Source organism: Suricata suricatta, chromosome 4 (assembly GCF_006229205.1).
Source record: "Suricata suricatta isolate VVHF042 chromosome 4, meerkat_22Aug2017_6uvM2_HiC, whole genome shotgun sequence".
NCBI classification, from domain to species: domain Eukaryota; kingdom Metazoa; phylum Chordata; class Mammalia; order Carnivora; family Herpestidae; genus Suricata; species Suricata suricatta.
In genome coordinates, this window is record NC_043703.1 from 11692910 (window position 1) to 11715888 (window position 22979).

At 45.0% G+C, this 22979-nt stretch overlaps 1 protein-coding gene across 13 annotated transcripts in view; it reads left to right on the forward strand.

The window, feature by feature from the left end:
• Window positions 1–22979, forward strand: part of DOCK9 (dedicator of cytokinesis 9) — a 283577-nt gene that overhangs the window by 175554 nt on the left and 85044 nt on the right. For all 13 annotated transcript variants that reach the window (XM_029936495.1, XM_029936502.1, XM_029936506.1 and 10 more), the window contains 15 exons: window positions 500–640; window positions 959–1162; window positions 1544–1666; window positions 5402–5484; window positions 6057–6179; window positions 15055–15134; window positions 15216–15403; window positions 15544–15609; window positions 16736–16828; window positions 18104–18227; window positions 18684–18805; window positions 19881–19967; window positions 20321–20410; window positions 21793–21908; window positions 22180–22249. In XM_029936495.1, the coding sequence (XP_029792355.1) occupies window positions 500–640; window positions 959–1162; window positions 1544–1666; window positions 5402–5484; window positions 6057–6179; window positions 15055–15134; window positions 15216–15403; window positions 15544–15609; window positions 16736–16828; window positions 18104–18227; window positions 18684–18805; window positions 19881–19967; window positions 20321–20410; window positions 21793–21908; window positions 22180–22249 (1710 nt within the window). The remainder of the gene's footprint in view (window positions 1–499; window positions 641–958; window positions 1163–1543; window positions 1667–5401; window positions 5485–6056; window positions 6180–15054; window positions 15135–15215; window positions 15404–15543; window positions 15610–16735; window positions 16829–18103; window positions 18228–18683; window positions 18806–19880; window positions 19968–20320; window positions 20411–21792; window positions 21909–22179; window positions 22250–22979) is intronic.

Consider the following 22979-nt stretch of genomic DNA (forward strand, 5'->3'; position numbering starts at 1 on the left):
CCCCATTCCTCCCTCGCCTCGTCCCCTACTGACTCCGTTGTCCTTCCTGTCTATATCAATCTGCCTGCTCTGGGAACCACACTTGTGTGAAACCATACCATGTGTGTCCCTTTGTGTCTGGCTTATTCACTTAGCATAATGTTTTCAAGGTCCATTCTTGTTACAACAAGCATGTGTCAAAATTTCCTTCCTTTTTATGGCTGATTAATATTCCACTGTATGTATATACCAGATTTTGTTTGTTCGTTGATTTGTTGATGGACACTTGAGTTATTCCTGACCATAATTTTTAAGCTCTGTGTAATAATCTGGAGTAGATATACCATCATTTATTTGACCACTCTTATAAACTTTATAAACTTATAAAATAATAGCACTACTATGAGTTAAATGAGTATAGCTTTTCCATATTTTACAGTTTCCTCAGGATACATTTATTATGTGATTTTTTAAAATGTGAAGATAATATATTTATGTATTTACTTTTTTTTTTTTAAAGAAGCTTGACTTCACATCAGCTGAACCGGAAGTGAAGCCATTTGAAGAGAAGTTTGGAAAAAGAATTCTTGTCAAGTGCAATGATTTGTCTTTCAATTTGCAATGCTGTGTTGCAGAAAACGAAGAAGGACCCACTACAAATGTAATTTTCCTCTTAAAAAAGAATTTAAAAAAGTAAAAGTGGCGGACGGAACAGTTGCAGTGCAGTCTGGACAGAAAATCCTAGTCCCTGATCAGAGAAGTGCAGTGTTTCGATCAGGATTCGGAGGGCTGTTTAGCCTCAGGGACAGGATGTTTGTGACGGAGGGTAGGGATGGAGAGTCCTTTCTCTTGAGCAGTAGTTTATAGCAACAGTCATAAGTAGGTTTCGTAGTTTCTTCCTTGATAGCAGCATTCTCTCTCCCAGACAGTTTGAGCCCTAGTCACCGTCTGGATTGTTTCTTTCATTGTTGTTGTTCAGGTCGAGCCTTTCTTTGTCACTCTGTCCCTGTTTGACATAAAATACAACCGGAAGATTTCTGCCGATTTCCACGTGGACCTGAACCATTTCTCCGTGAGGCAGATGCTGGCCACCACGTCCCCGGCTCTGATGAACGGTGGCAGGAAGAGCTCACCTGCCCTTCAGGACATCCTTCACGAGGCCGCCATGCAGTATCCGAAGCAGGTGGGGGACCGGAGCCCCGCAGCCTTCCCTGCCAGACTGAGCTTGCACCTGCTCTGTGGATGCATGATGCTACTTCGTAGTGCGCAGCCAGGGGGAATGAGACCGGTGGTTACATGGGCAGCGTATATAGTCAGGCGCGAAGGGCAAGCTGTGAGAAGTAGTAGTATTTGATTTCTAAGTTTTTTCCTAAACTTTCTGATAGTTGCCTCCCCTCCCCACTAAATTGCCTTTTTGATCAGATGATGACCTAGCGATAAAGCCCTGAGTGCCTCTGAATAGCCTGTTTTAGCACTCTTTGTTGCTTCAGAACGTTTCATGTTAGAGGATTTGTTTAACGTGGGCATGCAGTTTACTGACTCCAGAAAATCGTTTGTTCCCTAGGGAATATTTTCAGTCACGTGCCCTCATCCTGACATATTTCTGGTGGCCAGAATTGAAAAAGTGCTTCAGGGGAGCATCACACACGGCGCCGAGCCATACATGAAAAGTTCAGACTCTTCTAAGGTATGAGCGACTCTCATGCTTTGTGATGATAAACCAGCATTTCAGTAAAAGGGCCCTCCCTCTGTGAAAATAGATAAGCTTAAAGAAATCAGAGTTAAGCCTTATTTACTTAGCCAGATGTGTTTCTATTTTTATAGTTTAAAAGATATGCACTCTTTACAGAGATTTACTCAACCTCATGTGTCCAATTTTCATTGAAAAGTAGTCCTATGTGTAAGTAAAATCCTTCATTTGTCTAGACAATCCTAACATCCTAAAATAATTGGCAAAACTGGAATTATCAGCTCAACAGTAAGCTTTCTGTCATTATAGAGGACATAATGTCTATTCAGATAGAGTGCATTCCACATGATGTGTCTCTCTGGTTCTGGAATTATCTTTGGGTCCATTTACACTTACATGTGGGGCTGGAGACTAGGGGATGGCCTGGCTCAGATGACAGTAAGGTCAGTGGTTCAGGTCCCCTGTTTGGTCACATGGGGCAGGTCGTGGTGGCAGAGGTGACCTTGGATAGAAGAGGGAAAGGAAACATACAAGCTGTCTGGTATATTTCCCTAACTGGGGCACGGAGCTCACTACTTGGGGAGCGCCTTGGTGTGGACATACAGACGTGAATATTAGAGGTACCTAGTCCCGGAGCTCCTTTCTGGCATCAGAAAATGGAGGTTTACTAAGGTTTAGTTACCTGCTCGGTGCCCCACAGCTAAAGTGACCACAGGCACCTGACCGTCACTTTCCAGCACGTTGAGCTACCTGGCACAGAGAGTGCTGTCTCTGCTGGCTTTACAGTGGTTTTTATAAGTGCTCATCCGGGAGATAGCCCTGAAACACTGACAAGGACTCGTCAGCGGCAGGAAGGGACACCTCCTAAGGCTCTAAGGGACATTTCCTGAGCTGAATCAGAGCTTCCCCTCGTGCTGTCTGTGGCCGGCCACGCACCCCAGGTGTGTCCACCAGATGCAGGGGGTTGTTAGAGAACAGGTTGTAGGAGTCAGAGACCTGGGTGCTGAGTGCCTCACCAGCCTAGGTACTTTGGAGAAGTCATGTCATCTCTCTGGGCTCCGTGTCCCATCTCTTGTTGGAGGATGATATTGCTGTCGGCCTCACCTCCTCTCAGGAACAGCACGGAGAGCACACAGAGAATATACAGGACGCTGCTGGGCTCCTGCGTGGCTCAGTCAATTGAGCGCCTGACTCCAACTCAGGTCATGATCTCATGGTTCACAGATTCGAGCCCCATGTCAGGCTCTACATTGACAGCTCAGAGCCTGAAGCCTGCCTCAGATTCTGTGTCTCCCTCTTTCTCTGCCTCGCCCCCATTCTTGCTCTGTCTCAAAACTAAAGCATTAAAAAAATTTTTTTAAATATACAAGACATTGCTGGGGACACTGCAGATCACTGCCACGTGTAGGACATCGTTATCATCTATCACAGCCCCAGCCAGGGGAGAGCCGTTTCCCCAGGCGCGTTGCCTCCACTGGGAGTTTGCCTTTCTGGCTGATAACAGCTGAGTCAAGTTCGGTCTCTGGAGAAGAAGCTATTTTATTTTTTTAAACCAAGTTTGTAAAGCCTTGGATGAGAAGCTCTTTCAGCTCTTCAGTGTTTTGATTAATAATCAATGAAGGCCCAGGAAGAGATGGGCTCCCCTGACCGCGTATGTGACACGTTTCCAGGGCCTGAGTGCACCAGCTCTGCTCTGCTGCCTGCCACACGCACGGCTGGAGATCTGGCAGCTCATGCCGGTGCAGAGTCCCATTTCACTCCGGGCTAGACCTGCTGCTCTCCTCCACGCCCTGCAGTGCCCCCCGAGCGCCCGTGGAAGGTGGCTTTTCCCCCCTTACATCTGCGCTGCCCGGCTCTGCTGAGTGTGCGTTGTTCCGCGCCCTCACTCCTCCAAAGTATCAAATTAAGGCAGAGATTAACGTCTTTATATCAGAGTAGGTTTTATATCTCTCTGCTGTCAGCCATGCTCCATCAGAACAGGACTTTTGGCAGAGGTATTACCGAAGGAGGATTTTCTCATACATGTCAAAACCGTCTCTCCTGTTTTCCAAGATGGTCTAGAACATCATTTAGAGTAAATTTTGTCTTGGAGGAGGAAATTCTTATGAAAAGTCTCTGTAGGTGTCGACCATGAATAGATTGAAAAGGAAGAAGAAAGAAAAGGCCGGGGTGGGGGCGGGGGGGAAGGTGTCCCAAAGGCAAAAATAAGTTTTTCAGTCTTTTACATACTTTATGTTCTATTTGCATCCTCAGTAAGTCTGTGGGCTCAGACCCTGTTTGCCACAGGAAACACTGAAACTTATCTGAAATCTGAGTTTTAGTTTTAAGTTTTAATACTGCATTTGACTCCACAGTATAGCCATTATTGTTAGAAACCTAAATATTGTAGTTTCTGTCTGAAAATAAAAGGTAGGCCATTTTCCCCTGTGACTGTGTGCCCCCCGAACTGCCTTCTAGAACAAGAAATGGAGGAGCTAGAGGAGCCCCTGACATGTTTCAGTTAAGACGTGTTTCCAGTTCACGCGTGAGGCAGCAACTCCCGCAGCACGACTGTGGTGGAGTCATCATGTTTGGTAACTGGAAGGGATAGTGAAAAGTGCCGCGGCTCACGCCCTTCACTTCCCAGGTGGGGAGAAGGGAGCCCAGAGAGGGCCGAGGGCCTACACTCCCACAGCTGGCTTCAGTTTGACCTAGAGACAGACAGCTCTGTGTTCTGAGTCTGCTCAAACCTGGTGCACACAGATCCCCGAAGGTATGGTCGGAAGGCAGGTTCTGACCCAGGGGGTCTGGGCGGGGGCCCGAGACTGCATTCCGGAGAAGCTCCCGGTGCTGCTGATGCAGCCGCTCTGACACACACTGGTTCACAGGCGCTGGATCATGGATCCGAAAACTGGTCTGACTTTGATGTGCTTATGTAACGTGAAAGGCCCTTGACCATACCGTTCAGACGGAATCACACTTTGTGTTGGTAGCAGTGCCGTGTCCCCGTACGAGCACATGTGGCGCGCCCCTCTGCTTTAGCAGGAGGGGTGTAGTTGACGGATAGACGTGCCCTGCACACACCTGAGGCCAAAGCAAATCTGCTTCCTGTGCACTGTGGGGTTGATACGGCAACCCACAATGAGTGAAGAGTCATCATCAAGAAGTGAAAATAGCAGTAATTTATACTTAGAAAGTAAGACTGTAGCGATTGAAAACCCTGGCCTAACTTGAATGAGCACATGGAATGTCTTCTAGACTGAATACCTGTCCCCCGAATTGTGGGAATCTGCACAAGCCGGTACACGTTAGGAGCTATGCAGGCCAGTATTCTCAGTAGTGCTCTCATTTAAATGTTAAATATTGCAATACATTTTGACACAAATTCCAAGAATTAACAATTGTTAATAACCCAGTGGACTTATAAGTAACCCTTAGTCATAAAGAACTATGAAAGCTTATGAAATGTCATGCTTGTGGCCTATGAAAGCAACATTTTAGAAAAGAAAAGACAATATTTTGGAAATGGTCCTCATTCAATATTCTTTGAAAATCACTGCCACAAAGATTGCATTAAACAGAAAACTCTGCACCTAGTGTAAGTCCAGCCGTGTTTCCTCACAGTGACCGTGCTTTTGCGTGCATCTGATACTGTGGGAAGAGCTTGTTTACCACACATGTGATGACGGCTCTTCAGATCATGATTCTGTCAGTGGGCGCAGCACCTCATATCTTGATTCTCGTATCTTCAAGGTTGCTCAGAAGGTGCTGAAGAATGCCAAGCAGGCTTGCCAAAGACTAGGGCAGTACAGAATGCCATTTGCATGGACAGCAAGGTAACAACAATATTTCTTATGCCTTTGATGTAGATACAGATATGCGGTTCTAGATACATAGATAGACTGACTCATCTTTTCTCTTTATTGCCCAGAGACAAAAAGGATTTAAATGTGTAAAGTTAAAACATAAGGAAGCCCCCTACTTGAATGATCATCCGCCAGAGTCGCAGACAGGGAAGATGCTGGCTGGGGGAGCCGTGCGAGGGGCCGGCAGGGCGGAGGGGGGCTCTGCCCACAGAGCTGCTTTCTGGCCATGTGTCCCAAGCTCAGCTTGGACGGCAGCCCAGGGCGGGCTGCACATCGCCCTCGTTTGTGAGCTCTGCTTCCTAAACATCTGACTGTGGATGTTGTTGCCTAAGCACGAGTCATTTGCTGGAAACGTGTTCTGCGTAAATTGAGTTAGTTGTGTTCGTCCGCGTAAATGTCTTCCATGTCTGCACATAATGAAATTTCTGTTAGCTACAGCCAGTGGAATAATAATTAGCCTTCACATAGAAACCAAAGTTAAGCTGTGGATTTATTTTGGTCTTTTGGAAGCCTCGTTTAGAGCTGTTGTTTGGCTGTTTCAGGACATTGTTTAAGGATGCATCTGGAAACCTTGACAAAAATGCCAGATTCTCTGCTCTCTACCGGCAAGATAGCAACAAGCTCTCCAATGACGACATGCTCAAGTTGCTCGCGGACTTTCGGAAGTGAGTCTCAGAAGGGTTACTTATTTGCTCACCTGAAAAACAAAAGGTGTTTGGGGGGGAGGGAGGCAGCGGGCCGTGAAGGGCAGAGTGAGGGTAGAGATGAGCCTAGGGAGGAGGGAGACAGTTGAAGAACCTTTGGCAAGTGATGGGAAAAGACTCAGCAAAGCCCGTGCGAGTGGATATGGGAGGAAGGGACTGATTCAGGTCACCTCGGGGAACCGCCGCTACTCCGCCTGGGGCTCCTGATTGGGGGACGGGTGGGAGGAGAGAGAAGTGAGGGGGTAGTCTCGGGTAAGCAGCCCCCCGGTTTCTCACCTGCACAGTGGAGAGGCTCAGGCACTGCTAACTGGAAGACGGAAGGGAAGAACAATAATTTATATTGTACTTACTGTTTACCAGCACTGTTTGAAATGCTTTACCTCTGTTAACAAGTGTATTCATTTCCTGGGGGGGGGGGGGGCGTAACAAAGTACCGAAAATGAGGGGGCTTAAAACAATGGAAATGTATTCTCTCACAGTTTTGGAGGCCAGAAGTCCAAACCCAAGACATTGGCAGGGCCACCTTGTTCCAGAATCTCGAGGGGAGGGTCCTTCCTTGCTTCTCCCAGCCTCCCATGGCTGCAGGCATTCCTTGGCTTGTGGTGGCGTCACTCTGGTTTCTGCTCTGGCTTCACGTGGCCACCTTCCTGTGTGTTTCTGTCAGAATGTCCTTGTTATAAAAGATCTCGTCATGTTGGATTAGGGCCAGCCCCAGTGACCTCGTCTTCTCTTGATTACATCTACAACGACCCTCTTTCCAAGTAAAGACACATCGCAGGTACCAGGAGTTAGGACTTTAACGGATGCGTTTGGGAACCCCATCCAGCCCACTGCAATGTGGCAGAGAGGGGACGCGACGGCAGGGTCAGTCTGACTGAGACCCTGCTCCTGTCACTGCTGTTCTGGTCCCTTATGACGGTCCTCTTCTGAACTCACACAACTGATTTCCTTTGCTCGGGACATGGGTTTTAGAGCTTTTCTGGGAAAGTTCTGGGAATGAGAGAGAACTGAGGCTTTTAAAAAAGGGAAGGGAATGAAATGAAAAGCATGGGGGTGCCTCGGTGACTCAGTCACGATCTCACAGTTCGTGAAATCAAGCCCCCCTTCAGGCTCTGCGCTGACCGCACCGAGCCTGCTTGGGATTCTCTCTGCCCCTTCCCCTCTCTTTCTTTCTCTTTCTCTCAAAATAAACATTAAAAAAAAGAAATTAAAAAAGAAAGAAAAGGAAAGAATGGTGAAGAGCCAACCGTTAACTATTCTATACCGTAGGAAACTTTTAGTCATTTTTTTATTTTGAAAAAGAAAAAAAAACCCCACACATATCAAAGTAACAGCGTCACTTGGCTTAGAACTCGGGACTTGCTGTTTAGCTTTCTGTTCATTTCCACTTTTTTTTTTTTTTTTACTTTTCTGTCTTCTGATTTTTCAGAATTCTTAATAGAACCATAATTAACACTGCTAAAAAATACCTTTACTTACTGATAGTGGGTAATATAGTGTTACCTTTAACATGTTCTCATACAGTAATTGTTGTTTCAACCTTTCATATAGAATAAAAGGTCATTTTACTTTATTTGTTTTTTTTTAAACTCCAGTCACCTTTAGTTAAACAGGTTACAATTTTCCTGCCATAGCCTACCCTGCAGTTCTTAACATTCATGATGTAGGTCCAAATGTAATCACTTAGGATGGTGTACACTCTGTATCGTTAAGGAGGAAAAAGTGTATCTGTATGACCTCATTTTTGAGAAGAAAACTTTTTAGCTGTTTCTTTTTGTGTGTAAATGAAGAAATGGATAGGCAAGCAGCTAGCCAGCTGGAAAGATGGGCACCAAAGAGTCATGTAGGGTGTGTACCCAAATGGCGGTCATGGTTGTCTCTGAGGGCTGGGTGTATGGATGACTTTTAACTTCAACTTTATAGCTTTGCACAATTTTACGTGGCCTTTTTTTTTGGACCAGCATTTACTTTCGTGTTCTGACACACACACAAACAATGAGGTTTTTGATGTAGAGGGCAGTGGGGAGTCCTGTCTCAGAGGTCCTGTGCCGGGCAGGCTAGCTGGGCCCGCCCTGGCTGTGGTGGCCCCTTGGTGGCAGCCCCAGCTCACTGTTATGTCCCTCGGCCGAGGCTGAAGGGTAGGACTCCACAGGGTATTCAGTGAAAAAGCGGAGAGCCATGGCCAGGAAGAGCACAGGCCTGCCTGGGCTCAGAGCACGGCAGTGGCCTCCCTGGCACGCCAGGCCTCCATGGCTGCGCCCAGTGGGAAGGATCTTGCAGGAGGGGCGTGCTCTGGAGGGCCAGCCGGAGAAACCCAGTCGGGATGTGACGCTGTCAGCCTCAGAAATGCAGTGGTAGTGGGGGGGCCTCTGTCCTTCCTTCTCAGCAAAATCCAGAGAAATGCCCGTGTCTGTTCCCTCTGCTTTCCACAATGGAGTCAGGGAAGTAGAGGTGTCCTGTTTTTCCTTTTTAACTTTAACCGTGTTCTTTTTCTCTCCTCTTTATTTTATTTTAATTAATTAATTTATTTATTAATTACAGGGAATAATCTCATGTCGCTGGCCTGGGCACCAGCCTGGGTGCAAAGCCATTGTTTCTGCTCCCATGATTTTCTCAAAATGTCATTTAATAATTGATGGGAAAAGTTTTCTCGAGCTGCCCCCACTCTTAGGAAATAGCTGTCACATCTCATAGGCCACTCCTCCCTCTCCTTTGCAATAAGTACCAGGGGTGTTTTCCAAGACTTAGTAGGAAAGCAGTTCTGGCAGATAGATGGAATTGCTAACATGCATGCTTCCAGAAACATCCACCTAAGAAGAAGCGCTTGGTGTTTTATCCTTGTTTGATTTGCTCATGGTGGTGTCTTTTCTGACTTCTGTAGGAAATCTGAAAGCATGAAGGCAAAATATAAAAACAGAACATTTTCTTTCCTTTCTCTTCAAATTTTTATTTAAATTCTAGTTAGTTCACATACAGTGCAATATTGGTTTTGGGAGTAGAATTCAGTGATTCATCACTTACATACGACACCCAGGGCTCATCCCACCAAGTGCCCTCCTTAATGCCCATCAGCGGTCTGGCCCATCCCTGCCTGCCTGCTCCAGCAACCTCAGTTTGTTCTCTATACTTAAACGTCTCTTAGAGTTTGTTTCCCTCTCTCTATTTTCTTTTCTCCCCCTTCCCATATGTTCATCTACCATATACATCATATGGCATTTATCTTTCTGTGACTGACTTATTTCACTTAGCATGATACACTCTAGCTTTATCTGTGTTGCTGCCAATGGCAGGATTTCATTCTTTTAGATGGGTGAGTAATATTCCACTGTGTGTATGTGTATATATTATACTACATTTTCTTTATCCATGCATCAGTTGACGGATGCTGGGCTTTTTCCATTGTTTGGCTATTATTGATAATGCTGCTGTAAACATTGGGGCCCATGTTTTTGTACTTTGGGGGTAAGTTATCTAGTAATGTGATTGTTAGATCATATTAGATCATATTTTTAACTTTTTGAGGCACTTCTGTAGTGTTCTCCACAGTGGCTGCGCTAGTTTGCACTCCCATCCGCAGTGCAAGAGGGCTCCCCTTTCTCCACGTCCTCGCCCACACATGCTGCTCCTTGTGTTATGGATTTTAGCCATCCTGACGGGTGTGACGTGGAGTTTCATCATGGTTTTGATTTGTATTTCCATGATGATGAGTGATTTTCATTTTAAGAATATTTTTTCTTTTTTAATTTTTTAATGTTTGTTTATTTTTGAGAGAGACAATGAGAGCTGGGGAAGGGCATACAGAGAGGGACAGATGATCCAAAGCATGCTCTGTGCTGTCAGCACAAAGCCCACTATGGGGCTTGAACCCACAAGCTACAAGATCATGAGCTGAGCTGAAGTCCAATGTTGAACCGACTGAGCCACCCAAGTACCCCAAGAATATTTTCTTTTAAATGTATACCTTTTTTTTTCTTTTGGCCTGGTGCAAAAGGTATTTTTATTAAGGCATGGGGACAGGACCCTGGGCAGTAAGAGGTGCCTAAATGTAAATCTTTTTTAATGCTACCACGTTGGGTAGTGTTTGTGATTTTTTAGGAACACTTGTTACAGTAAGCATCGTATTACAGAAAGAGAGAAAGAGAGTGAGAGAGAAAGCATGAGCAGGGGAGGGGCAGGCAGAGGATCCAAAGCAGGCTCAGCACTGGCGTGGAGTTCGAACTCACAAGCTGTGAGATCATGACCTGAGCCAAAGTCCAGACACCTAACTGACTGAGCCTCTCAGGTGCCCCCACATTGGGTGGTTTAGGCAGTAATATTATTAGGGTTTGTGCATGAGCCTTACATTTATATGTTTATTTGTAGCTTTTTGTTCTCTGTGCCCAAGTTGACACCCTTACCTCCGTTTCCTTCCAGTTACATCGCACTCCAGCCTGGTGGGGCTACTTGCTTTTCCCTGTAGCCATTGTGTACTTTCACTCTACCCTGCTGTGCCCTCTGCCTACATCAGTCCTCTTCTGCTTTTGTCAAGGGATCCCCGTCCTCTTTTAGAGTCTAGTCTGTAACTCACGTCCATCTTGGGAAGCCAGGGCAGATTGTGGGGCTTCTCTGCTTGAGTCCCCTCTTCTTTTTAGGGGGAGCCCTAATAGCCCTGCGTCCTGTAGCTGTGGTGGGGAGTAAAGGAAAACGCATGTCAGGGTGACACCTGTCACTGAGAAGCCTCGTCTCATTCCCTTCCTTCTCCGTACACTAGACACTCGCCTCCCCGTAGAGGCTTGCACTCCCTGTGCGCATGTGTTGTCACCATCTGTCTGGCTGAGCACAGGAATCCCATCGCAGTAGTATTCTGTCAGTGGTGCCTAGTCTAGTGCATGTTGTATCACCGTAAGCACTTGGTAAATGGTTACTGAAATTTCTCATAGACATAAATCCAGGGCTTTTGTTTAAACAAAAACATCTCAGATTTCTTTCAATCACACACACATTTTGTTAAGTGACTCCAACGCTTTTAGGGGCTATTTCTTTTTACAAAAAGATTAGATTCACCACCAGCAGACCCACACATGCCTGTATTGGCCGTTAATCCCTTCAGTGGGTCAGTGCAGAAGATGGAAAAGGGAGGACCAGGCTGCAGAAACACAGAGGTGAGGACGGCGCACCTGTGGGCGCGGGGTGATTGCGGGGCTGTGAGTCTCCCTTGGCCCCTGGGAGTTGTTGGAGCAGCAGGGTTGTACCGGCAGTGGGAAGAGAAAACCTTTCCTTTTCCCAAGAGTGAGAGTTTGAGCTTCATTCCTACACTGATATATAGACAAAATCAGTTCCCAAGTTCTAGATACCCTACATGTGTCTATTGTATACATTTATTTAATGCAGTTTTAGGATGGGCTTTCATGCCCAAGGTATTGTAATTTGTGCTTGGAATATGTATATTTTTCAGCATTAAAAAAAACTAATCCCAGTTATAAGAGAATTCACTTTGTGTAACACACACACACACACACACACACACACACCATCTCGCTTTGAAAATGCATATAAAAAAGGGCAGTAGAATTTTCATTGTTTGTAAGGTTTTGCGGTCTAATAAGCCAGGTTCCATAAAACCCCTAAAGTTCTGAAGTAAGTTTAAGACTGTATTTAAAAAACTAAGTTGGTAGAAACAGCTTCCACAAAGCCCATGTGCTGTGTGCTTTGGAACTAAGCTCAGCTCTGTGCTTTCTTGGAAATACATGGACATAATGCCTCTATAGAAATGGCAGCCAGAACTAAAAGCTTTCATCAGGGGAAAGAAGCCAGTGTCGTTAGACACAGAAGACTCTAACACATTGTGCAAAGAGTTCCAGTGAGGATCGTTTAATTAAAACTTGTTGCTTAGAAATCCAGTTATCCAAAGTTTATGTGAGGATGATGGTGGAGTAGTAGAAAAAGTGGGGAAGGGACACATTCACTTATGGCGGAAATAACGGGGTAGGGGAGAAATACGGTGCTCCTGAACACTTAGATTTAGAAATAGTCTTTGTGATAAACAGAATATTTCTGATTCGAGGAAGCAGAAACAACTTCCTTGGTGCCTCTCAGGTTTGTGGGATGCAGGGTTTTGTGGCAAGGGGCAGTGTCGAGGTGTTTAAGTGAGGCGGTGGAGCAAGGCACCGGATGTCGGGGAAATTGACAGCTGCACAGAAACCCGTGGTCTCAGGGTCGATGTCCCTGAAGAGCTCCACGGAGAGTCGAGAGCGACTTGGACAGTGTGTCATCGTGGGAGCATGCCGTGTGGGAGGCCAGCAACAGCAGCCCGGAGACGATTGTCCAGGGCACATCTTCCGGCTAGTAGAAAAGAATACTGTGGGGCGCCTGGGTGGCTCAGTCACTGAGGCGGCTGGCTTCAGCTCAGGTCATGATCTCACGGCGAAGGCTCCTGGGTTCGAGCCCCGCATCGGGCTCTGTGCTGACAGCTCAGATCCTGGAGCCTGCTTTGGATTCTGTGTCTCCCTCTCTCTGCCCTTCCCCTGCTTGCTCTCTCTCTCTCTCTCCTCCCCTCTCCCTCTCAAAAATAAATAAACATTAAAAAGAAATTAAAAGAAAAGAATATTGTGTTTTTGAATAAATCACACAGTGGGCACAGGGACAAGATAGACTGATGATGCTGGGCTGTACCTAGATATCTTTTGGCCAGAAAAAAATTTTAAGTTTATTTATTTTGAGAGAGAAAGAGAAAGAGCATGGGAGGGGCAGAGAGAGAAAGCATCCCAAAGCGGCCACACTGACAATGCCTGGGGCTCAAACTCACAGGCCGCGAGATCATGACCTGAGCTGAAATCAAGAGTCGGACGCTTAACCAACTGAGCCACCCAAGAGCCCCAGCCAGATTGTTTTTTCACCTGAAGGCAGAATGTGTGAGAAGTTGTTGACCTGTCTTCCGGATAGTTACCTCTCTCAGGATTTCAAGGAATTGCCCATTTAAACTCTGATATAAACAAAAGACAAGTGGAAACCCTAGGAGAAAGCGATTCTGCGCGTTGGGGCTGGCCGCGGGCAAAGCTCAGGATGTGCTCAGCCTGGGCTCTGGGCATAAGGAGGCTGGGATTTGGGACTGTTAGGAAATCCTGGTGCAAAACGAACAGTACCCTCGGCTGGACTGACATGTTACATGTGAGGCTGCTTATCTACAGGTAACAGTAGATTCTGAGGGGTTTTCAAATCAGGAGCTAGGAACTTTTCAAGAATAGGAATAAAACCAAATGCAGAATCTGTAGGCCAAGGAGCTTTGATGGGCCTTTTTGGCAGTGTTTTCAAAGGCATTGTTCAACAGGTGGCTTATGAAGAACCAGGAGGCAGCATTGTTTTCTAGGATTAAGTCATGTCATGTCGAGGTTGTCCTCTTAAGCCCATTGCTGTTTTCCTCTTTTCAGTTGGGTTGCTAAACTGATACCACAGAGGAATGCAAAATGTTGAACGAGTGTATGTCCTATGAACACGTCAGGGAAGCGTGGTATGCACGAGCAGACAGGCGTTCCAGGAACGGTGGCGAAGGGCTGTAGCACCAGTCTGGCGATGGGCCTCTGGGGTTTGAGCCTGTTCGTGGCCATATTCTGTGTACTGTCATCATCAGTGACTTTTTTTAGAACATAACATGCTGGTGAAATGTCCTCATGACATCAGGCTCTTAGGACTGTCTCATATATTAGATGTTAGAATCTGCATGTGGACAGGTTTTGATCAACTTGAATGGCTCAGATGTAAAAAAAAAAAAAAGCGCCATTTCCGCAAGGCAAAAATCTAATCCTGTTCTGAGTTCCCATGCTATAATTGTATGAATGTAGGAGAGAGCTGTCGCATGAAAGCAAAGCCTATGGAAAAGGATTTCGGGATTCCAGGTGGTTTAAATGTAATGTACATCACTGCGGCGGGGGGGGGGGGGGGGCTACCACAAAATCACAGGATCTGGCTGCATCGACAGAAGGTGTATTGTTCAAAACCAGCTCGCTTCTCTTTCCCACCTTGTCAGACCTCACTGGGCCTGATCTATGCAGTCTGGCCACCTTGACGTTAATGGAGCATTCTTCTAGGGGGAAAATGGCATTGGAGGAAGGTCCAAAAGGGCTGAAAAGAGAGGCCTTCAGCAAGGTGTGGTTGCTATTTATATAGATGGCTGAATTCACCAGGCCCCTTGGTGAGTGCAGGTTTCAGAGGGGTGAGCTGCGTAAGTGCAGTCTGGGTGTGAAAATTGCTGTGCTGGGTTTCCTTGCAACTAGGAAGGGGTGAGGCGGGAGCAGTCCTGTCAGGAATGTCACAGAGGAGATACTTGTATTGGATTGAGTCACACCAAATACAAACACCAAACATTTAATTCAGTACTTTCTTTGGGTCCAGCATTTTATTAGATACTGGAGCCTAAGATTGCGTCCTGCTGTGTCTTTTCATGATTCTAAATGAGCCAAGAATGTGTGGGTAAGGCTGGAGCGGTTCACGAAAACTAACACTCTTAACCAGATTTGTGCAGTCCGACACGGTAGCCACTGGCCATGGGTGACTATTGAGCATGTGAAATACAGCAAGGCCAAACTGAAATGAGCTGTAAGTGTAAGACACATCTGCCTTTGAACAATTAGAATAACCTTTTATACTGATTACATGTTGAAATAATAGTAGTTGGGATATATTGGGTTAAGTAAAATGTATTCTTGAAACTAATTCTGTTTCTTTTTACTATTTAAAATGTGGCTACTAGGAGGTTTACAGTGTGACTCACATTATACTTCCCTAGAAAGTGCTGCTCCAGAATTTGGGTTTTAGAGTTGACCTAACTTATACATGTGTGATCTTTCTCTTTTGTTTATAGACCTGAGAAGATGGCTAAACTCCCGGTGATTTTGGGCAATCTAGACATTACAATTGATAATGTTTCCTCAGACTTTCCTAGTAAGTGTTAGTTCTTTGTAATAACCTGACAAAATTTTGTTTGGTTTTTTTACTTCAACCTGTTTGTTGTTAATTTTCCAGATTATGTCAATTCATCGTACATTCCCATGAAGCAATTTGAAACCTGTAGTAAAACTCCAATCACTTTCGAAGTGGAGGAGTTTGTGCCCTGCATACCAAAGCACACTCAGCCTTACACCATCTACAACAACCACCTGTATGTGTATCCCAAGTACTTGAAATACGACAGTCAAAAGTCTTTTGCCAAGGTGAGCGCAAAGGTCGAGGTTTCAGTTTTGAGATGAGTGTCTCGTGGGTTTTGGCTTCTCATATTCTTTTATAGACATTTACATATTCCCGGCTCTTTTGCCTCATGTTCTTTGTATTTTTTCTTTAAATATTGCTACAGGCCAGAAATATTGCTATTTGCATTGAATTCAAAGATTCAGACGAGGAAGACGCTCTGCCACTGAAGGTTCGTTTCTTATGTGTGTTCACGTTTTTCCATTTTAAAAATGGACCTGAGTGACGAATTGCACAAAGGCATTTAGCAGGTTATAACTGACACAAACGCGAAGATAAGTGACATCATAACATATAACCGGATGGGCTGAACCTTACAGAACATGCAGTAGATGAGTTCTTGCTGCTCATTGACTATTTCTGTTTTGTTACGCTCTTTAGGGGTGCAGGTTTCTTAGGCTTGCTCAGTCCAGTAAACATATCACATGTGACTATGAGCCAAGGTGTGTGGGTGCTAAGAATTGTATAGGTATGACTGATGATAGAAATAATAATAAGGATAGATTGATATTTATTATTTATTATAGTCTGGTAATAAAACTGTAGATTATTGGTGATGTTTATTGAGTGCTTATTATAATCCTGACTCTACTCTTCGAGCCTTAGAGGTATTAAACTCCTTTAATTCTCCCAAGAGTAATTTTTAGATGAGACCGAAATGTACAGAACTTAAATGAAATTGCTTAGGTCAATGCATTGGTGGCACCAGTGTTCAAACCCAGGTAGTCTGGCTCCAGCGCCCAAATTCTTTCCTGTAACAACATAAAAATGACTTTCCAAGAAGAGAAGGAGACGGAGATGTCAAGAAGAATGTAATAACAGATTTTGCCCTTAAGAAAAAGAAATTCATGGTGTAGTGAGAAAGATCGTCGTAGGGAAAAAGCTCCTGGCACCTAGAAGGTCCTGAAATGACTTTTTGTCAAAAGTGAATAATTAGCGTAAAAAGTACTAAGGGAATCCAGAGGACGGAGTCCCTCACCTCTTGACGGATAGGTGGAGTGCGGTCCACATAGAAGGGAGTGTCATTCGGACGGAGGGATTGCAGGAGAAATGGAGCTGTGGGCAAGCTGTTGTCCGGTTACAGCGGGGACCGGGGGTGCTGGGAGGTGGGCTGGGGGTGGCCTGGGCCTGGGAGTCAGGGGCGTGGGGGTCTGGACCCTCTGAGGCAGAAGACATCCATCCATCAGAGGTGGTTGTAAGTTTATGCTGTAGGAGGGCCTCTTTACAACACACCTGAGTTTAATTTCTGACTCTGTTAATTAAATACGGGTGCTTTTCTTTGCTGACTCTTGCTTTAGTGCATTTACGGCAGGCCCGGTGGGCCAGTGTTCACGAGAAGCGCCTTTGCTGCGGTTTTACACCATCACCAAAACCCCGAATTTTATGATGAGGTAAGTGAGGAGGTTTTCACGGGAAATCCCAGTTAACCAGTTTTAAAGAAAACTCCAAGTTCTTTGCTAAGTAAAGCAAAATTCAAGAGAAACTGCATACTATAGTGTGAGAACTAAATGTTGAAGTACTTATTTTACATCATCTTTTCTAATTACAAAAGTAACATTTATTCTGAAAACTTGGAAAAAGCACATGGTAGAAAAGGAAAAGTCAAAAAGCTCTCCTCTGTTACTACCACAATTAATATTCTGACATACTTTCTTTCAAATTCCTGCTTAAGTGTAGTTATGTTTGTTGGACCTGAGAATCTTTTTTTCTTATTACTGGGTTTCTTTATGTAAAATGATAATGTAGTTCATTAAAACTACTGTGTGAATCCTACTATTTTCTAAAAATTTTTTTAATGTTTATTTTTGAGAGAGAAAGAAGGAGAGGGAGGGAGGGACAGAGAGAGAGACACACACACAGAATCCAAAGCAGGCTCCAGGCTCTGAGCTGTCAGCACAGAGCCCAGTGCGAGACTTGAACTCACAAACTGTTAAGATCATGACCTAAGCCATTGTTAGACGCTTAACTGACAAAGCCACCCCAGAGCCCCGGTATGAATCCTGCTTTCAAGTGTTCTATCCTTGTTTTTCATCATGCCTCAGCTGTGTTAGGTTAATGTAGTGGTTGATGTCACATGTTTTCTAGTTCTTTCTAGAGGTGAAATACCAATCTGCCCTTTCTGGTCGGTGAATGTCTTGGTCTGTTCAGGCTACAGCAGAACCACAGAATAGGTAGATTGGAAACAGCAGGCAATTGTTGCTCAGAGTTCCGCAGGCTGAAGTCATAGATCAGGGCGCCAGCGTGGCCCGGCGTGGGCCATCTCCAGGTCACAGACTTCTCAGTTGTACCCTCGCGTGGCGGAATGAGCAAGGGGACTCTTGGATCTCTTAGAAGAGCATTGATGCCATTCATGAGGCCTCCACACTCATGACCTAATCTCCCCCAAGGCCGCACATCCTAATACCATAACCTTGGGGGGTTAGGATTTCAACATACGAATTTGGGGTGAGAGTGTGGACACACACATTCAGACCCGAGCCGTGTATTACGGATCTGTTTCTTCTTCAGCACAGTGTATGTGCTTTGAGTTCTTCAGCTGCGAAGGTTCATACCAGTGTGGACACTAAATGCTTGTTTGTGCATCGGGTGACATGTGCCTGCTCTTATTGGGAGTTTTTGTTGTTGTAAAGTATTAGCAAGACGATTTTATTTTGTCTTCCTTGCAGATTAAAATAGAGCTGCCCACCCAGCTCCACGAGAGGCACCACTTGCTGTTCACGCTCTTCCACGTCAGCTGCGATAATTCCAGTAAAGGGAGCACGAAGAAGAAGGACGTTGTTGAAACACAAGGTGTGGGGTCTCCTCAATCCTTTGATTGTTTACAACTTACATAGTAGTTTCTTAAATTTTATTTTATTTATTTTTTAAGTTTTATTTATTAATTTAGGGAGAGAGAGTGTGGAGAGAGCATGCACAAGCAAGTGGGGAAGGGGCAGAGAGAAAGGGAGAAAGGGAGAATCTCAAGCAGGCACCACACTGTCAGCACGGAGCCTGATGCGGGGCTCGAACTCATGAACTGTGAGGTCATGACCTTGTGAAGGTAGCATGCCTGGCTTGCCTACGTAAGCTTTTATGAAAGATCATTTTAGAATTGTAATCCCAAAGAGGCCAAAGTACATGATAGACAATGCTCAGCAGAGACTAGATTTGGGGCCTGAAAGATCAGGCCATTTAGTAGCGCTGACTTTCTTTCATACGTGTTTGAACAGCCTGCGGTGAGATTTGTTTTGTGTTTTGTTTCAACAGTTGGATATGCCTGGCTTCCTCTGCTGAAGGATGGAAGGGTAGTGACCAGTGAGCAGCACGTTCCTGTTGCGGCCAACCTCCCCTCTGGCTACCTTGGCTACCAGGAGCTCGGGATGGGCAGGGTATAGGACTTTAAGGCTGATTGATCGCCGTACCTTCAAGAAACACGAAGGATCAACTAACGCAGGAATAACACAAGAAAGCACCCAGTATTTTTGCCGGTCCCAACATTTTGGTTTTAGTTATTCATTTTCAAGTAAACATAGGCCATCGGAAGTCAGTGCTGTTAACAGCACAATCTAGAAGTAGAGTTTGGGCATTTTGTAAGTCCTGAACTAGCAGCGTCTCAGCAGGAACAGATAGTTAGAGATACTGGGTCTCTTCTGCTGCAAACCAGCCATTCTCAAATAAGGACATGTTCTCAGAGTCACGCGAACTGTTAGAAATTGTCTTTCTGCCTAGAGTAAATGTAGTAGCAACTCTTGCCACAGGATAGCCCATTCTGATGCCCTTGCTGATCGATTAAAGCCTGAATTTTCTCAGATTTCTCCAGCTCGTTAATTGATTTTGCAGTTTGTTTAGCCATCTTAAATTTTATAGATTTCCATTTTATAACGCACTCAGAGAAGGTCTGCTTCATTTTCGTTTTGCGTGGCTTTTAACATTTCTCAGCATTGAAGTAGTGCCAAATTTGGGTCCATGTTATAGACAAATGGTTAAAATATTCCAAAATCAGGGGAAATCCTATAACATTCAGTTATAATTCCTAGTCTGAATGTAAGAAAAATGGAGGATTCAGAAATCAAAATAAGCACACAGAGGATTGACCCTTCACCCACGTAGGAAGTCTTATTGTCCCATTTGCTGGACCATCTTCTGCCCTCACTGTCAGGATCCTGAACTCCAGTTTGCTTAAGTCATTGGTGACGTAGGATTCTTCCCTCTCAACCAGATAGTAACCCATTCAGCTGCAACTAAAAGGGAACAGAAAATCCAGCCAGGAGAGAGTGGTCCCCGGGAAGAGAGTGGGCAGAAATTAGTACTGATTGCAGTCCCGGAGCAAGCCAGCCATAGCTGTTGAGTCACTGACGCTCTTTGGGCCTGTGACACCTCATCAGTCCCCTGGGTGAACATGGCATTTGAAGCCAAGACCGCTAATCTTTTGGGATGTTTTCTTCCCTTCCATGTTCTTTCTAGCATCATGGTCCAGAAATTAAATGGGTAGATGGAAGCAAGCCACTGCTGAAAGTTTCAGCTCATCTGGTTTCCACCGTGTATACTCAGGTACATGCGTTCCGCTAGCATTAGTGAGCAGTGATTGCTCAGGGAATGAATATGCATGATCCTTTTGGCAAAAACAAACAAACAAAGCCTATTTGATATGTGATATGCACATATAAGGTGTTCATATGTACTGACATAAATGCATAGTACAAGTAATGTTTCTTAACTGCTTCCTCTTTTGTTGGAGGATCTTTGAAATCTTTCAAAAATTTTTCTCTCTTTTGATGCTTTCATTTTTATATGATCAGTTTCTTAGTCTGAATAAAACATGCATGCTCTAAGAAGCAGGTTCTCCTGTTTGCACATCATTATGCTAATAGGCCTTCTTTCTTTCTCTTCTTTTTTTTCTCCAGGATCAGCATTTACATAATTTTTTCCAATACTGCCAGAAAACCGAATCTGGAGCCCAGGCCTTAGGGAGTGAACTTGTGAAATACCTTAAGGTATCAGATGGCCTTCTTAGTAACCCCTTTCTAATAGACTGGAGTAGGTTGGGTTTTCCTTTTGCCCACGATGTCCTTCTTACCTCTCAGGAACCTTATAAGGATGCTCTCAGCTAGATACTCTCGCGTTGATAGCTTCTCTGTGGTTTTCGATGGTGGCAGGAAGCAGCCTCAGAAGTAGGACCGCTCCAGGGTGCTGTATGTCAGCTCTCCCGAAATTAAAATAAAAAACTTAATTAAAAAAAGAAGGTGAAAAAGAAAAGAAATCGGACAACTGCTCTGCCTTTATCCTTGTCCCACACATACTGTTTTTAGGCCCAACTCAAAATACATTGTTCTCTGCCTAGAAAATCATTCCCGTTCGCAGGCCCTGTCTGCTGAGTACTCGCTGGGTGCAGAGCACCAGACCAAGCACATAAGAAACAGGGACTTCAGTGCTGCCGTTAAGGAATGTCTAGCTCACTGAAAGAGATAACATGACCCTGGAGAATGTGTGCCATGTGGGCAAAAACAGCACAGCACAGAATGCGTGTGACCAACCCCGGTGTTGGGCAGGGGTTCGAGGCTCCCAACATCATGGAACAGCAATAGCAAAATGGAGTTTCTATCGGGGAGGTTTATCCAGAATGTGGTTCAAGGGGGAACATTTTTAAAAAAGGAAAGTTGTTCAGTGAGCACTCAAGGTGTGGGGACAAAATACAAGACATGTGAGAAATGGAATACAAGTTTGTTTGATTTTGGCAAGGAAAATAGAATGGGGGTTTCTGAAGGCACTGCTTTGCCAAGTGTCCTTTCTGAAAGATAGAGATAGAGAGCTGTGTGACTTTAAGAAGAGCCTGGGTATTAGTTTTCTCTTGCGGCTGTAACAAATGACTACAAATTTGGTAGCTTCCAACAGCACACCTGTGTAGGCGGAGTTCCTTTCTGGAAACTCTGGGGGCGAACCTGTTTCCTTACCCTATCCCAGCTTCTGAAATCTGCCCTTCATTCCGTTGATTGTGACCCCTTCCTCCATCTCAGAGCTCACCGTGTTGTATCGCTGGCCATTCTTTCCTTAGGCCGGTCTCCCCTGACCCTCCCCTTCTGCCTCCCTCCTCCATTCTAAAGTCCCTTGTGATGACTTCACGCCCACCTGGATAATCAGGAGAGTCCCCCTGTCTTAAGGCCAGCTGATTAGTAGCCCAATTAATTCCCTTTTGCCACGTAACGCATTCACAGGTTCTGGGCATTAGGTTGTGAACATCTTTGTCCCTTATCCTGCCCACCGCTGCCTCCCATTGTTTTTGATAGACTTCTTCCATCCTTATTTGGAACTTGATGGAAGTTTGTGGCGATCGGTCTACTTTTAAGGAGATAACACAAGCGCCATTTCTTGTCCGCAGAGCCTGCATGCAATGGAAGGCCACGTGATGATCGCCTTCTTGCCCACCATCCTAAACCAGCTGTTCCGCGTCCTCACCAGAGCGACGCAGGAGGAGGTTGCCGTCAACGTGACACGGTGAGGGAGGCGGAGAGGCGGAACCTTCTTCCTTTCCAGTCTGTCCGCCTCCGGAGCGCGGTCGTACACATCTGGGGTGCTAGTGTGTGTTGACCATTATATTTAAGAAATTTCTTTTGATCCCATGTGTAGGGTCCCCATCTAATTCCTCGTTTCCGTGTTTCTTGGGGTTCCAATAGCATCATCATTGTTCTACTGCTACTGCGTAATAATGAAATGTGTTCATTTTCACATTACTATTCATTGCTTTATTCATTCCTGTGGCGTGTAGGGTCATTATTCATGTGGTTGCCCAGTGCCATGAGGAAGGATTGGAGAGCCACTTGAGGTCATATGTTAAGGTATGTAAACTAAACTGTCCCAATCACTTAAATCTGTGGCTCTCCAATTTTCCTTCTAAGGACTCATTTTCTAAAAAATCTAATTATTTTGGGGTGCAACTTAATACCTGTGCTTTCTCTTCTATACCTAAAGCCACTGCTTATACCTGAATGAGAGGAAGTCCAAAGAGCAGCAGCCATTCATTTAATTTACTTAATTTTATTCTTTCAACTACATTTCTTTTCATGGGTTTTGCAAATAACAATGACGTGGAATTTTAAAGGATTTTAAGTCGCTCTAGGTAGGCCTTTGGTATAACCTGTTGTTTTCTTTTTTTTTTTTTCAATATTTATTTGTTTTTGAGAGAGAGAGAGAGAGAGAGAGAGAGAGAGACAGAGTATTATGAGCAGGAGAGGGGCAGAGAGAGAGGGACACATGGAACCCAGAGCAGGCTCCAGGCTCTAAGCTGTCAGCACAGAGCCCAATGCGGGACTCAAACCCACAAACCGCAAGATCATGACCTGAGCCAAAGTCAAACACTTAACCAACTGAGACACCCAAGCGCCCCTTAGCCTGTTGTTTTCATTTTTCTTTTTCCCAACTAAAATTTGCAGTAAAACTGCTTCTCCCGAGATGAGGTTAGCTCTGGCCACCATCAAATTAGATAACTTTGCGGGACGGCAAGAGATGCTCTGAGGTTGAATATCAATTCTTTGTTTATGTAACACAGTTCTGTAAACAGAGCAGTGG